General features: G+C 44.0%; 1 protein-coding gene across 2 annotated transcripts in view; it reads right to left on the minus strand.

Moving 5' to 3' along the window:
• Positions 1–3917: 3917 nt before the first annotated feature.
• Positions 3918–16366, minus strand: part of Rmdn2 (regulator of microtubule dynamics 2) — a 53659-nt gene continuing 41210 nt past the window's right edge. For both annotated transcript variants that reach the window (XM_059248252.1, XM_059248251.1), the window contains one exon: positions 3918–4033. In XM_059248252.1, the coding sequence (XP_059104235.1) occupies positions 3958–4033 (76 nt within the window). In that variant the 3' untranslated portion in view covers positions 3918–3957. The remainder of the gene's footprint in view (positions 4034–16366) is intronic.

Here is a 16366-nt window from a genome sequence, read left to right on the forward strand (position 1 = left end):
TACACATAAAATAGATAAATCTTAAAAAAAAAAAATAGAAATTTACAAACTTTGATGCATTCATTAGAAAATAATACAGATCCCAAATCAGTAACTAGATTCTACCTATAGCCTTACAGACAGGAAGTACGGTAAACCTAAATACGGAAGAAAAAGGAAGTAGCAGAAATTACAGTAGAAATTGACGGAGTTTCCGCTTTGTAAATAAAGACAATCTCAACTGACGGAAGTCTTAAAGGACAATCCTAAAACAAGAGATTATCATTGCAGGGCAATAATAATGATGAAAAATGGCATCTACAGAGAGCTCCATAGCATTTGGCTGTTAAGTGTTGCTCACAATTATTTGTCATTTGTCAAACTCAAATTTGAGCACAAGGGAACTGCACACTCTCTCTGGTTGTGTCCAAGCGGAACCTGCTGGCCTGGAATCCCTGGGGACCAATGGAGGAAAACCCCTCAGGGCAGGGTTATCCTTGGAGATGCTAAGAAATGACACTGTGGTCCCCTGGTCCAGACTCTAGACTCGGGTCTGACATCGCTGCCCATGCCTGTCCACAACACGGCTGTCAGTCCCAAGCCCATGTTCGTGAGTGATGCTCATTATGATCAACTCACTTCCCACTCTGATATTTTTTACCTGGTGCCTGCTCTGTGGCAGGTTTTTGTATTTTTTTTTATTTTCTAGATGCTTTGGATGCAAGATTGAAATCGTGTGGTTTCCATTTGGCTCTAGACTACCTCGGAAGATAAAAGAACACAGCCTGGTCCCCAGTGCTGAGGTACTTGCTAAAGGCACGGCCAACTTCCAGGGTTGGGATGCAGACAGAGGTAACCAGCCTTGAATCATAGAGGAGACATTTCAGAATTTCCCAGAAAAGAGCTCACTCCACCACGGTTATCAAGTTTCCCCTTGGCCCTCTCCCCTGAGCACCAAGATAACTGGACTAGCAACACTCAGCTTATTCCGTTGTTGGGAAAATCCAAAAACACCCCAAGGGAAGCGAAGTCAGAGTACTGTGCACAGAGAGTCACAATTAGCAGAATCCTCCCTGGACTGGATCCCCTTGCATCTTGGAGACACTGGGTTGGCCCCCTCCAAGGACTCCTAGGTCCAAGGCAGAGGCCAGTCTGTGGAAAGTCCCTGTCCAGGCTTCAGATTTCTGTGGACTGAAATGGAGGCTTCAACGTCTAGATGGGCAAAGAATGGAAGCAAGAGAAGGGAGAAACGAGATCATCTAAGTGTTGTTGAAAAGAGAGAAGGCCGGAGCTGGTGAGCGTTCTCAGGGCCCGATCTGTGAGTACAGAGAATGAACGCCAAATTCCACAGGTTCTGCCGGGCACACAGATCCTGCAGAGCATTGCACTTCCATCTCAACGTTTTTCTCTCACAATCTTACTCCAAGCTATCTGCTTGTGGCTCGGATCTGGCGGTCTCTAGCTCTGGCGGTCTCTAGCTCTGGCAGCCTCTAGTTCCGGCGGTTCGTGTGTGTGTGTGTGTGTGTGTGTGTGTGTGTGTGTGTGTGTGTGTGTGTGTGACTTATCTAACCTCAATTTGTTTTCAATCATCTGGACAATGGGATCACGGCCCCTGTGCAAAGCACTTTGGGGGAGAGTTCTTTCCTTGAGCTTCTTCCAAGTTCCCCCATAGCCGATGGGAAGCTGATAATTCGCTCTAAAAATTCTGACCCGTTCTGAGACTCGGTTATAAAAATTGGCATCAACTGATCAACTAGGGCAGTGGTGTGTGAGTGAGGGCTTCTCCCCTGAGGCCTGCACGGGGCCGTGTGGTGTTACCAAGTCTTTCTGAGATACTGGGCACTGAGCCCATTGCTGAGTGTTTCCAAAGACATCTATTAAACAAGCAGGACCTAGGGGGACAGTCAATGTGTTTTGCCAAGTTCTTGTATGTGCGGAGTCACTTTAGCAGGGAATCAGGGGTATGGAGGCAGAAAGCAAGTGGGGGGAGTATGTGAAGGATATAGGGAGCCAGAAGAACGTCTGTCCATCAGGCAGGAAGGCTGGGAAGATGCCACCCGTTTGAAGGTGCCAATTATTTTATGCACACTTATTTACTCTTTTAACAAAGTCCTTCATGGTGGAGATTTGTATCCCCACTTTTCAGAGAGCTGAAGAGTCACTTACTCAAGTTCTTCCAGGTATCATATGCTATAGGCAGGATAAACAGACAAGGAGGGTTCTGGGAACAGGAAGGCTTCATCAGGAGACGTCAGCCTGCCGTCCAGGGAGCAGCATGTAATGGCACACAGATAAAGCCATGGAAAATGTGGTGACATATAGATTAACAGAAATGGGCTGAGTTTAAGTGTAAGAGCTAGTCAGTAGTTAGCCTGAGCTAATGGCTGAGCGTTTGTAATTAATGTAAGCCTCTGTGTGTTTACTTGGGTCTGAGCAGATTTTACTTGGGCTGCAAACTGGGTGGGACACAGGAAAACTTTCAGTTACAATATGCAAGGTTCCAGTCTACTGTGGCCCTTTCTTCTTTATACCAACCAGGCTGCCATTCCCTAGAAGCCCATATTTCTAGGAGATGGATGGACCCTAGTGACAAAGAAGACATGTTCCTGTGTTCTGTGCTCTTAATTCTACATATCCCACCCCCCCAACAACACCCAAATAGACAAGCAGCATTCGCTAGGCAGCCTTGATTATCCTTGTACCAGTCAGTACAGGAACATCTTGGCCAGGCTGCTGTCTCATCAGACTTCAGCAGAGAACCCTGTGTTTGCCAGCTCAGTACTGCCCACCCCTGGCCCTGTTTCTGCATAGCAGGAGCCTAAGAGTTCATCTCCTGTGATGTTCCAGACCTGCTGAGCTTTGATGTGAGGCCTACATCCAGGAATGTCATGGGCACTGCTGCCTGGACTGGCTTAGTTCAATGCCTATCATCACCACCTGCCAATATGAATGCAAATGGAGCAAGAGGTTTGTGCATTCCGACAGGGCATCAAGAAGATGCCAATCAATCAGTCTACGGCTCTCAGCCTTAACTTTCTTTGACCAAAAATATGGGAACTCTTAACTGGGTCTGTCTAGTCCACGCCACTCAGGGCTCCCATGGAAGGAAAATGTGTCGAGAGTGAAGTGAGCGCCAGTCACAAACAAAGGTCAACTCTAAGCAAACAATTATTGTTTGGACACCTGCTGGGGTTTGTCACTTAATGTTACGTGCACCCTGAGAGCTGGCGGCAAGAGGCCTAAGGCTTGCTTGAGATCATGCAGAACCATGCCTATGCGCCCCTGGGTGGTGCTACTGCGGGGATGTCCTGCTCCTCTCTGATGAATATCAGGCATTTCTGTGATGAGTCTCCGTCGTTCTTTAGTATAGGCATTCCTGTATCTTCAAGTTGAGCCATACCTAGAAGGGTCCTGTGAGTGTGTCAAGCTAGGCTATCCTCTTCATCTCCTCCCCTGCATCCTCGTTTCTCTTAAGTCTGGATATCCTTCCTAGTTGGCATTTTTCTGCTGCTGTGTTCAGAGCCATTACATGTACCCATCACCTCTGTTGATCAGCCACTGCACTGTATATGCTTGCAACACGTTATTGTTGCTGTGTTGTGATACAGATAGATAGGAGTGCTTGAGATGTAAGGAGTAAGACATAGCTAAGACACTCCTCCCCAGTGGACCTGTGAACATCATGGTGGTAGGGGACGTGTGAGCTACTCCTGGCTCTTTCTGAATAAACGAGATCTAAACCAGTTGCTTAACAATCTTGTAGCTTGCTCTAGCTCTCTCTTCCACCTCACCCCAATGCCCCAAGACCTTACTCTTTGGACAGTTCTTTCACATACCACTTTTACCGTATGTTAAATTAGCGTGTGCATTTGAGCATACACATACAATCAAAGGCTTTCTGTCCTATCTTATCAACACATCCGTCCGTCCACAGTGTGTCTTTGAGGACTACAGTTTTGCACGCTTTATTTTCACTATCTAGTCTTTCGTGGTGGCCACATTCTTTGACTTGACATTGTCGGTGTGCTCACGACTCTTCCTGTGTGTTTTCTGCCTGAAATTTAAACAAAAACGGTCTCGGTTAGTTCTTGCTTTGAAATCGCAGGGCACGCATAGTCTACAGAATGCCGTCTTTCTTGTCAAAATATAGCGCGTCTTTCTGTTCGTTAAAACCTTTGGAGTCCTTCCGTTTTTACCAACCTGTTGTTTATTCCTAGACATTTGATTTTGTTTAGGTTGTGCTAAACAAGGCATTATATGCCGGGCTGTCTTCTAACTGGCCGCGCCGTCTGTTTGCGATGGCTACTATTTCTACACGTTACTAATGAATCCTTTTATAGTTGAAAACAGTTTTGGCAGTCAGTCCCTCAGGTTTCCCACATATACAAGTTCACCAGTACCAGAATGGTGTTTATCGCACTCTGTATAGTGGTATCCTCTACATCGTGAGTTGTTACCACTACGTCGTGAGTTGTTTTGCAAATACCTCTAGGACATTATTAAGTGACAGTAGTGACAGGGTCGCCACATTCAGTACCTGACTTCAGTGCTTCTCAAGGTTTTGTTCTTAAGCATGGCGAATTAAGGAGATATCTGTTTATTTTCTCATGAAGCATTTTAAAAGATCAGGTTCTTTTATTCTATGAGATCTTTTGTCTTTTTTTTTTGCTTCTCTCTCTCTCTCTCTCTCTCTCTCTCTCTCTCTCTCTCTGTCTACACACACACACACACACACACACACACACACACACACACACACTTGCGCGCGCGCGTGCCTGTGGATGCCAGAGGTTAATGGTGGGGATCTTCCTCATACTCTCCACATATTTTTAAGCAAGGTCTCTACCGAACCTAAGGCTTACTGATTCTTCTAGGCTAGCTGGCCAGAGAGCTCCAGGGATCCAGTTTTTCTCTGTCTCTCCAGTGCAAGGATTACAGGCATGCACTGCCACATCTGGCCTTTTACATGGGGGGCTGGCGATCTGAACTCAGATCCCCACACTTGTATAGCAAGGACTTTACCAACTGAGCCATCTCCCTACCCCCTCATCCGTTTCATGTTTGTGCGTATTTTCTCATGAACATTTTAGTATGGTATTAATATAACTACACAAATCTAAATGTATCGGGGAATGTTAATGTTTTAAATTAAACATCAATAGATTTGGAATCTGGAAGGCCAGCAAGATGGCTTAGCCAACCACAGCACTTGCTGTCACCACTCAAAAGGCGGTGGGACCTGGGGGAAGGGAGCCGATACGTGAGGTCCATGCAGCAGCCAGCTTAACTCAGAGTCTCAGACAATTTATACTCTGAGGGTTAAGAAAGGTCACTTGGGTAAAGTTCTCATGCGTTCAAGCTGTAGACAACCACAAGGACAGGTGCCACATGGCAAAAACATGTTTTCCCATAAAGGCGTAGAAACGATAGTTTAAACCTTTAATTGAGGGGCAGCAGCAAGCAATAAGGAGTAATCTGAAGTAAACTCACTCTTGTCTGCTACCCCTGGGAGGGGCATGAAAACACAATGCAAGACCAATTTGGTGTTTTGAAGAAACTGAGGCCACAAGACTCTTGTCTTGTTTCCTTGGGGTGTTCTCACAAGCACTCACAATTCTCCTTACATGACTCCATTCCTGAATCATGTTCTGATACTGTATAAGTCCCAAGACTTCAGTTTGACCCTGGAATCTGCGTGTGAAAGTGGAAAGGGAGAACCAACTCCATAAAGTTGCCTTCTGACTTACCACACACACACACACACACACACACACACACACACACGCACTATGACATACATACATCTGCACTTAAACATAATAATAATAATTAATAATAAGTAAAATGCAAATTAAAAATATTTAGAAGTTGAGTACAATAGCACACATCTATGAAACCAGTACTCAGGAACCTAGACAAGAAAAGTATGAGTTTAAGGCCAGCTTGGACTACATTGTGTGACCTTGTCTCAGAAAAAACAAAACAAAAAACCAAACAAAAACAAATAAATTTTGGAGGGTGTGGGTTTAGAACATTTTAATAGAATTATTACATAGCACCATACAAAAATATTTTAATTATCATCTACAATTTAATCTTTCTTTGACAATGCAGAATATCTTTTGGGATCTTGATTGCTTCTGGATAATTGATGGCTATTGGTTCTTCTGTTGATTGATATAAGGTCTATTGAGAATCAGTCACTGGAAAGCCTAAGTTCTCTTCTGAAAAAGTCTGAGTTTTATGCCCCAGCTTCCTTCCTCTCTCTACGACAGTTCCAAGGAAGCAGCTAGAACGGAGTTTCCCAGAACTCACTAGCCTTGCTATTTAGCCACCAAACTGTGGCGTTGTTAGGATGTAAGGTTGGACAGTCCAGCCTGGGCCCAGCCTTTGCAAATCATGTCTAGCATAAATAGTGTCCTGGCTGAAATAAGTTCTTTTTGGCAGTGACGGGGTAGAAACTGATGCATCTCCAGGCAGATCAGGCCAAAGGTGAGAGGCATCCAGACCTCATGAAGACCCACTGCCTAGCTTCAGCACAGTGGACACTTCCTGTCAGCTCCCCTGCCAGAGCAGCCCCAAGGAGGTTCTAAAAAGTAAAGAAATGACGGGATTCTTCACCATCATTAAAAAGGAAAAAGAGAGCTGGAGGCATAAACATCTCAATTCAGAATTCCTTTTATCTGGGTTTCTATAGATTTTTACTGAACTGAGACATGTGTTCTTTTAAAATTAATAGATGCAGTGGAAAACTCAAAACAATACTCTGACTAGTCCATGGAGATAAGACACAGACCAGACGAAGTTTGTTTTATATCGTCAACAAGGGCAGGAGGTTGGAGGAGGAATCTCATAGTGTCCTAGGGATGAAATTTTTGGGTTCCCATGAAATAACTGCTCGGAAGTGTAGAACATATTTTACCCTAGACTGACTCTCTCAAAAGGAAAAGGTCAAGATCAACCTTAAAAGTACTTTTCAGTCAGCGCAGAGCATAAAATTGAGGTAAACCGAGTTGTCTTTTTAACATCTAGGGAACGAATACATGTTTCTATGGATGAGGTAACAATTCAGCAAGACACGTGACAGAATCACAAAACAAGAAATCTAGAGAGTGTTGGGAGAAGTCACAGAACGAACTGGCTGATGGGATTGCATCAAGGGGGTTCCTGTGCATTTGGCTGAACGGGAACATTTGGTGTCACAGGCTCCATTTCCTTACAACCAAGACCTTTAAAGATCTTGTTTGGTAATCTCAACCTATGCTGGGAGGGAAAGAGGAGCTGCTAGTTAACGGACCGACGAGAGTGCAACGTCAGGGAAAACACAATAGTTTTCTCGTAACCAACAAGGATGCTCTAGCTCTGGACAGCTCTAGCGGCTGCAGAATTCGTCAGAGTTGGTGACCTTGAACTCGCCTGCATAACTGAGTCAAGGAGGAAGATGCCTAGAGCCCAGGGAAAGGTGTTCAGCATCAGCAACCAGGAGCGTGTGCAGGAAAGGACAGGGAGGCGCAGGCACAGCCACTACAATGTGTAAGATTAAAGACAGAGATGGACAACGCCAAGAGGCGGGGAGCGTGTGGAGTAACCAGAATGCACGCCTTTCTGATGAGAGTGCAAAACCGTGCAAGTATTTGAAAAGTAGTTTGGTGGCTTTTCGTGAAGTTAGTAGTGCATACTCATTATGAGGAACAACAGCACCATTCCAAACTTTTCACTCTCTTCTGCTTATTCACTTAAAAACCAAAAAATATGTCTGCCGAAAACTCAACCCAACCCAACCAACCAACCAACCAAACAACAACAACAACAAAAACTTAAATTTGCCGAAAGGCCAGTGCATGAAAATTTCAAGTCAGCTTTTCATAACTCTAAACCTCAAGTCGCCCCACACAGGTGAAACGAATTTGGTAGTTTCTGGCTAGAAATGTCCCCCAAAACGGAGTAAAAATTACACATCTCTCTGTCATATGTAAATCTCAAAAAAACGTGCCCAGCAAAAGAGCTGTGTTTAGGAGTGCACACATGATTCCATTCTTATAGAAAACAAGGAGCCTAGAGGGACAGATCAGTGGTTAGGTGGGTCTGGGATGGAGGTGGGAGAGAGGAAAAGGAACTGCGTATTTTACACCTTAATTGTGGCGAGGATTACATTGCAAGCGAATTTGTCAGACTTCATCAGACAATACAATTAAAACAATACACTCAGCATTTTTCTGTCTATAATTTATAGCTCAATACATTTAATATAAAAAAATTTGAATTTTGAGAAAACGGAGACAGCACTCACTTGAGAGAACTCCTTGAGGTACTGACCCACAGTGTGCCACTGGTCCCCAAAATTACTAATAAAAATATGGAGTGAGTCATAGGCAGAGCCATTGTGGTGCACAAACTACTTTGTAGAATGATTCTTTTAGGAACTGACCCAACTTATCAGCTCTCCCTGGGACAAGACCTTATACTGAGATCTAGCTATCTGGAGTCACACATTCCTCATTGGCTCTGTGCATCCTGAAGAGGTTCCACTCTTAAAGTATGTCCAGTCTGGTAGCCCAGAGGAAGGTCAGGGGATGATGTAGAGATACCATACCCAGCAAGTTGTTCTTTGTAAAGAAATGGGGTGCAGCAACCACCCTTAGCTGAATGGGTTTGGGAGAACCCAGGTAAACTTCTCCCTTGCTCCTAAGTTTCTCTGGCCAATTCAGGGCATGTTTGGGTGGGGATTTTATAAGTATTAGACAGAACATAATCTCAAGCATGCTATGAAGTGTAAATTACAGTTCTGTAGCAGTGAAAATTTACATGTTTATGCGAAATGAAAAGGGACAGAGAGTGTAGCTGAGAAACATCTCATGGAGAAATTGCCGCTATCAGGGACAATCGAGTTGTTCCCTAAGTGGTAGACACCTTCTGGGCCATTCCCCCGACGTTATCTCCTACGGCCACCAAGTTCTCTTTTTAAAGGTCCCCTTAAATGCCTGTTTTCCTTTCCAATGAACCACCTCCCCATTTCCTCCCACTCCCATGGGAGATACTTGTTATACTCTTGCCTAAGTTCACAATTATATACATTTCGAGAATCCTTTTTTCTTGTCTATTGTTTTTAGCAGCTTTAATTTTGAGAAAAGTAGAAACAAAGTAAAGGGAAATAGATGTAATCTCCAAAGATACTAATCCGAGGTGGGTTGAAATGGAATATACAGCTCGGAATTGATTTATGTCAGTGCTGGCCAAACCAGTGTTGGAAATCAGGCCCCTGGCTCTGGTTTCCTACTTACATGAACCAGGTATACAACATCATGAAATCTAAGTTTTGTTCCAGCCAGTTTCCTGCCACCTTCCCATGATCATTTTCTTAGCCTATCCTATAACAGTTTGGCTGTATTGCTAGATGTCACGTGTTGAAAGCTCGCCTTGAACCCACCTCAGTTTTGCTGTCTCTCGCTTGGCCTCTAGTCCCACGTGTTCCTGCCCTGCCCTGGATTGTCTCTTCCTCTGTGCCTGTTCTCGCCCCTTCTCCCGTCACACTGCAGCCAGGGACAGCAGTGGCTCTCCACGCTCCCTTTTAGCACCCTGGCTTTGGTTTATTTGGTTTCACTAATGTTAACTGAGCACATAGTGTCAGGAGCGATGGACCCAAGTGACACACGACCTTGGTTGTCACCCTGCCGAAGTTGGTTGGGCTTAAGACACAGGAAAGTGTTCTGGCATTGGGGTGAGTGAGATCACAGCTGATGACATGGGTCATGGGTTTTCTGGAGGACCTTTCATCACCGAGCTAGGCTTTGATTACCATGGGCAGTCTAGGGGGAGGGGGACATTTACTCCCATAGGGAATAAAACCAAGCAGTCCCGGCAGGAGTACCAGAAAACTCTTGAGTAAAGACCAATCCAGTCTGTCTGACATGCAGACAGCGTGCGCACAATGACGCAAAGCTGGAGGTCTGTTGGAAGGACAGGTGGGGCAGGAGCATGGGGTACAGTTGGCTTGGCCTTTAAGCGGTAGATAACAGGGAAAAGACCACAAGATATTGGTATCGGTCTGTCATTCATTATCCCCCCGCAAGGAGAAAGCTTCAGGAGGAAGGCTGGGAGAGGCAAGGAGGACGGTGTGTGTATGGGGTTTCCTACACATCCTGTAGGATTTGCTACTTAAGATGGTCAGTATGAAACTTCCGCATCAGCAGTAACAGACTATTTCTGGAGGTTTACATTGAGCTTCAGATCCTGATTTTGACTTCTAAAGACAAGATCTTGCTTCCCTGCTGAGGCTCCACCATGACTCAGGCTTCAAGGATTCCTGGGACCCCGCATGGCTGCAGGTAAGATGGGGGTGGGTTCTGGAAGGACAGAGCTCGCCCCCCTCCCCCAGAGCTGGTCCCATTGTTCAGGCAGCCTAAGGTATTCAAGGGGCTGGAGCTCCCAGAGGGATCACTTTAGGAAGAAGGGACACTGGGAAGTTTTACATGTCACTGCAAACGTGAAGTGGGAATGAGAGGAGCTTTTCTATATTATCTGTAAAAAAATATAAATGTTACTTCATAATGCTAGGGGAAAGACCAAGGACATTGATCTTTATTGTATTTCAGCTTTTGAAATTTTATAATTTCTTGGACTATCTTTTGCATTGTAAATACATAGTGGCTTTCAAAGCTAATTTTGTATTTACCTTTCTAGTATTTTTCTATTAAAAATTCTAAAAATCGTATAAGCCTCAGGTCCCCCTAAAATTTGGATCAGTATTTGGATGGTCTTTTAATATTAATTCAACAAATCTTTAATTATAATTGCAAGAAATCCTGAGCTCCCAGAACAAAAGGAAACAAGGGGAATAAAATACATTTCAAACAAAGAATGAAAACAATTCATGACTCGGCTGTAAAGTTGCTATCTTTATGACCAAGACCTTCAAAAAAAAATATGCAAGCCAGACACATTCTGTATCCAACAGGGCAGGGCCATTCTCCTTGGCTGGAAGGGACTGTCCAATTAGGGCTCTGCTGGAGTCCCAGTTATGTGGCATTAGTAGCTTCTAATGCAGTAGTTTCCAGCAGATGATTTTCCTTGTCTTAAACTAGATAGTCGAACTTTAAATTGGTTCAGAGGAACCAACATGAAAGGCTCAAGGGTGGTGGGGGAAAGACTTAACTCCTCATAGGCAATTAATGTTATCGACAAGAGCAAGGACACTGTTTAAACACAAGAGTTATCTCAGCTCTAACCAAAGTCCAACTTCACAGGTGACTTGGCTGTTTTATTTCATAAAGTGGACACAATTGAAACATTACAGAAGCTTGTAGAACAAAGCAATGTGACACTCTTGAGTTCGCTATGTAGACCAAGCAATTGTTTGTGGGACTAGAAAGGCCCATGAGAGTTTGTATGCCATGGGGCATCTTCCCAAAGCTCCCCACCCCGTGTGGCTCTCCACATGGACAGAGCACAGGCAGGATTGGTTTTAGGATACTGGACAGAAGAGAAGGAGAGAAGAGATTCCTGAGAGTTGGGCAGCAAGATGAGCCCTACAGTTGCCCGGGCTCACTACCTTGAGTTTCCAGGCCTTCCGGGGGGGTGGGGTGGGACCCAATTCTGCCGGCTTGACAAAGCAGTGGAGACCAAAGGAATTCAAAGATTTGATGACACTATTATCCAACTTGACATAATTGAGCTATAAAGAAGATATTATCTGCCAACAATGGTGGTATATTTACAGGCCCAGCTACTCAGGAGGCTGAGGCAGGCGGATCACTTAGCTAGAGTTTGAGACTAGTCTGAAGAGCACAGAAATTTTCTCTCCCAAAAGAGGAGTACATATTCTTTTTAAGCGTACACTGACCGTTAACCAGAATAGAGACTGTTTGTACCATAGAGTCTCAACGACAGACAAAATATGTTTTCTGATCACAATGGAATTGAAACCCACAGCAGAGAGACCGTTGCAAAATCCCCAAATTAAAAAAACAAAACAAAACAAAAAACAACTGAACAGATTTCTAAATAACTCACATGTCAAAGAAGAAATCAAAACAGAAATTAAAAAATTATCTTCCATTGAATAAAGGTGAAAATACAGCGTATCAAAACTTGTGTGGTATAAGAGACACTCGGAGAGAAAGTAAAAGCCCTAAAAGTCTATGTTATGATTTTTTAAAAAGGAGTTTAAAAGGAGGGTGAGTGGACATTGCTGTTCCAGAGTTTTTAAACAAGAGTCAGGCATAGGACATCTCCTGTAGTGACTGCTCAGGCCCCAGAGGTCTCCAGAAAGACCGGGCTATTGTCATTGATTGCTCCCCATAGATGAGCCTACTGCTGAAGTCCCTATAGGGTCCAGTTGCAGGATGGAGAAATCAATACTGAACTGACTGGGGAAACTTCCTTCCCGCTGGCTAGCTTCCATCGTATTAGAAGGTGTCGCTGTAGATTGAGTTCTGTAGACTCTTATGTAAACATACATTATGGATCTCTTTCTGTCTGACTTCTTTAGGCATAATTAATGTGAGATTCACCAGCTATGTGACATGTAGCTGCTCATTCTTTTTCTACTTCTGATTTGTATGTTCTCCCAGGACTCATTCTACAGCGACAGCCAGCAGATCGGTGGTTGTGTGTGGCTGCAGCAGGGAGCAGAGACAGGCAGGAGGGAAAGACTGCAGAGGAAGGACATGCACAAGAGTGTAAGGTTATAGAAATGCTCTTGATTGTGCCGGAGACTTCATGGGTATATACACGTATACACATGTGTCAAAATGCGTCAGATGATACATGGCAAATACATGCAATTAGTTGTAGGTCAATAATACCTCAATAAGGCTGTTTTAAAACCTCATCCTTAATGATTTGGCTTCAGGACCTAAAGCAAAATACATGCTGAGGAGACCCAAGATCACAGAACATCAAGATTAACAACTTTACTTTGTTTCTAAAACCTACTTTGTCATCGTGAAAGAAATAGTCTTGTTCATCACAATTAATAAGCTATTACGTCTACACTGAGGTTCTTCCTGTACCACAGATAAAATAGGGCACGCCATTCAATTAAGCTTCACTATCCTCTCCTCTTATCTAGGGGAGGGGGCTAAGGTCAGCACATGAGAAAGATTTAATGTATTAGAAGAGTATATGATTGGTTGTCAGAAACCTATGATATAAAACTAGAGAACACGCGCTAATATAAAAAATGCTTTTCTTTACACTTTCTCTTTGCTCTTCCACACCTCTCTTTTCCCTTCCTTCCCTTTTTAGTGGCTTCTTGCTACTTTCTGTCTTTTGCTTCCTCCACTTCCATCCCTGTCCCTGTCCCTGTCTACCTCCTCCCCTCCCATTTACCAACAGGAGTACGCAGTGGCTGGGACCACAGCATGGACCCTGGTTCATTCCCTGCTTCCAGTCTCCACCACTGTTCAGGGCATGGCAGTTTGTGTCTTGTGTTCTGGTATCCATGATATAGACAGGGGTAAAAATCAAATGCCCTCTCTTCATAGAGTTGGTGTACAATAGCTGTTCTCAACCTATGGGTCGTTTGGGGGTTTACATATCAGATATTTACATTACGATTCATAACAGTGACAACATTACAGTTCTGAAGTAGCAGCAAAATAGTTTTATGGTTGGTGGGTCACCACATCATGAGGAACTGTATTAAAGGGTCACAGCATTAGGAAGGTTGAGAACCACTGGCGTGTAAAATGAATTGATACAGGACAAACAACTTGGGAGTAGTTATTAATCACCATGCAAGTTACTGTTCTCATAGGGCTCATTCTATGCCAGACACTGGACTCCAACCATGACATGTAAACAGCCCTAGGCTCAAGGCGGACTTGAGAATACATGAGATCCCGAGATCTGGATCCCAGTCCTGACTTGGCCAGTACAATTCTCTGGCCCCAACTGTGTTCCTCCTACATCAGAGCATATGCTATTTATTGTTAAAATGGGGGAGTTTGGTGTAGAAGATGAATTTATGATCCCTTTCAGCTTTAACTAATGCATTTTCTAATTCAAATTTATAAGAACATTACAAAATGAAAAGCTTTGCTATATATAACGTTTGGGCACAACTAAAGTGACTTCAGTTTTCCTATTACAGCAAAGGCCATTTGTCTTGCAGGAAAAAGAAATAACACAGCCAAAGGGACATCATTAACATGTCAGGGGACCATTATGTTTACTTCCTTAGCGTTTAGTGAGAAATTGTAACGTACAGTTTTGATTCGTGTCTTTGGGAGATCATCGAAGTTCTGAGTTTGAACTCTCTCTTCCTGGCACTGGATGTGAAGTCTCCTGAGAGGTCAGAGGGCATTTACCTCCTCTTTAACGGGGAGGGGTCCTGTTACTCTGGCCTCCATGATTCACCAGAAGTGACTCTCATCTATCTCATGCATGCTGAACGTGTTCTGGCTCTGCCAAAGTCGGGCATTCTGAGTGGTGAGTGAAGTAACCACAGAAAATTAGTCCACACAGACGAACTGGAAGGGGATGGAATATTCTCTATGTAATGAATGCGGTTGGCCGTGCAAGCAAAATAGCTTTTACGAGGCAAAGAAATTTAATGCAGAAACTTGAGTTGGTCCCATCACATGGTCTTACATCACATGGTTTGGTGAGGAGAGGACAGCAGTCAGACTAGATGTGAGTGCTCCGGAGTGTGTGTGTGTGTGTGTGTGTGTGTGTGTGTGTGTGTGTGTGCGCGTGCGCGCGCACGAGGGGGCAGACAGCCTGGGTTTAGCGCTAATATTTGGAGGTGTGACTATGGTGGGGAGGGGCCTTCTGCTAACACTCTGGGAGAAACTGCCACATGGGTGGGAAATCGCCAATACTCTGACGACTCACGTAGGAGTGTCAAACTGCTGTTGGGTCGAGGACTTATTCACAAACTGCTACACTAATTATCTGACCAGTGGCTACCAACTTGCCCACTGAAGACTTATTGACAGCAGGGACCACATAGGAATTTTGTTAAAATAAATGAACATTAGGTCTTATGACCAGAGTCTTAAGTCTCTTTTATCTGCCAGGACACAGTTTCTCTTTTTCATATTCCTCCTTTTACCTGCCAGGACATTGTTTCTCTTCCTCATATTCCTTTGAGAAAAGCCCCTAAACTGTTTTCTATTAGAAGGAGTTGTAGACCTGTTTCCACAAAGCTTATGATGTGACTAACCTTATGCCATTTATTGTGGTGATATATCGTGTACCCTAATAAAATTTGCCCAAAGATCAGAGGACAGAACAAGCCACTAGATTAAACAAAGATGCCAGGCAGAGGTGGCACACACCTTTAATCCTAGCACTCAGGAGGCAGAGATCTGTCTTGATCTCTGTGAGTTCAAAGCCACCCTGGATTACGTGAGATTGATTCAGTCTAGGAGAGAAACAGAGGCAGGCAGTGGTGGGACACACTTTAATCCTAGTTCTTGGGAATCACACACCCTTTTTTGTTGTTGTTGTTGCTGTTTTTCAAGACAGGGTTTCTCTGTGCAGTTTTAGTGCCTGTCCTGGATCTCGCTCTGTAGACCAGGCTGACCTTGAACTCACAGAGATCTGCCTGACTCTGCCTCCCGAGTACTGGGATTAAAGGCACTTTGGCGCCACCACCACCCAGTGGGAATCACACGCCTTTAATCCCAGAAACAGAAAGAAAGTAATATGGCTGGGCAGAGAAAGGTATGTAAGGGGTGAGGAGACCGGAACTAAAGCCCTTTTCGGCTGGAGGCCTTTCAGCTGAGGACTCAGAGGCATTAATTAAGTCAGAGAATTCATGGAGTTGGCGAGGTGAAACGTGGCAGTGGCTTGTTCCTTTGTCTTTCTGATCTTTCAGCATTTACCCCCATATCTGGCTCCAGGTTTTTTATTAAAAGACCATTGAGCAAGCCATGTTACAATTTATTGCTAGCTGGAACAGCCTGCCTCAACTTGCACATTATTATTAGTATTATTTATTATTTTTAGCTTTTTAGAGCCTGACAGTCACTATTAATAACACTGTAGCCTTTGCAAAGTCATGAAGTGACCTGCATGTTTCCTACCCCAGCCACCAGGTAGGTCATCTGTAGAGGAAAGTGAATGATTTGGTACCTCAACTGGCCACTATCTTAGAAGAAACAGCTCATTTGATTAGCTGGCATCTCTAAGTGAGGGGTTGGGAACGTGTGTGTGTGTGTGTGTGTGTGTGTGTGTGTGTGTGTGTGTGTGTGTATGTATGTATGTATGTATGTGTTGGGGAGAGCGAACAGGAAATTTAAGTTTTCCTTTAATTTCTTGGGTGGTTAAAGGATACCAGAGGATCTTTATCAATCACTGATGACTAAGTTTAATTTTTAAAAATTGTATTAGTTTATTACTAAAAACTGGGAAATAAAGCAAATAAAACACAGACTCACAG

The sequence above is a fragment of the Peromyscus eremicus genome, chromosome 22 (assembly GCF_949786415.1).
Source record: "Peromyscus eremicus chromosome 22, PerEre_H2_v1, whole genome shotgun sequence".
Lineage (NCBI taxonomy): Eukaryota > Metazoa > Chordata > Mammalia > Rodentia > Cricetidae > Peromyscus > Peromyscus eremicus.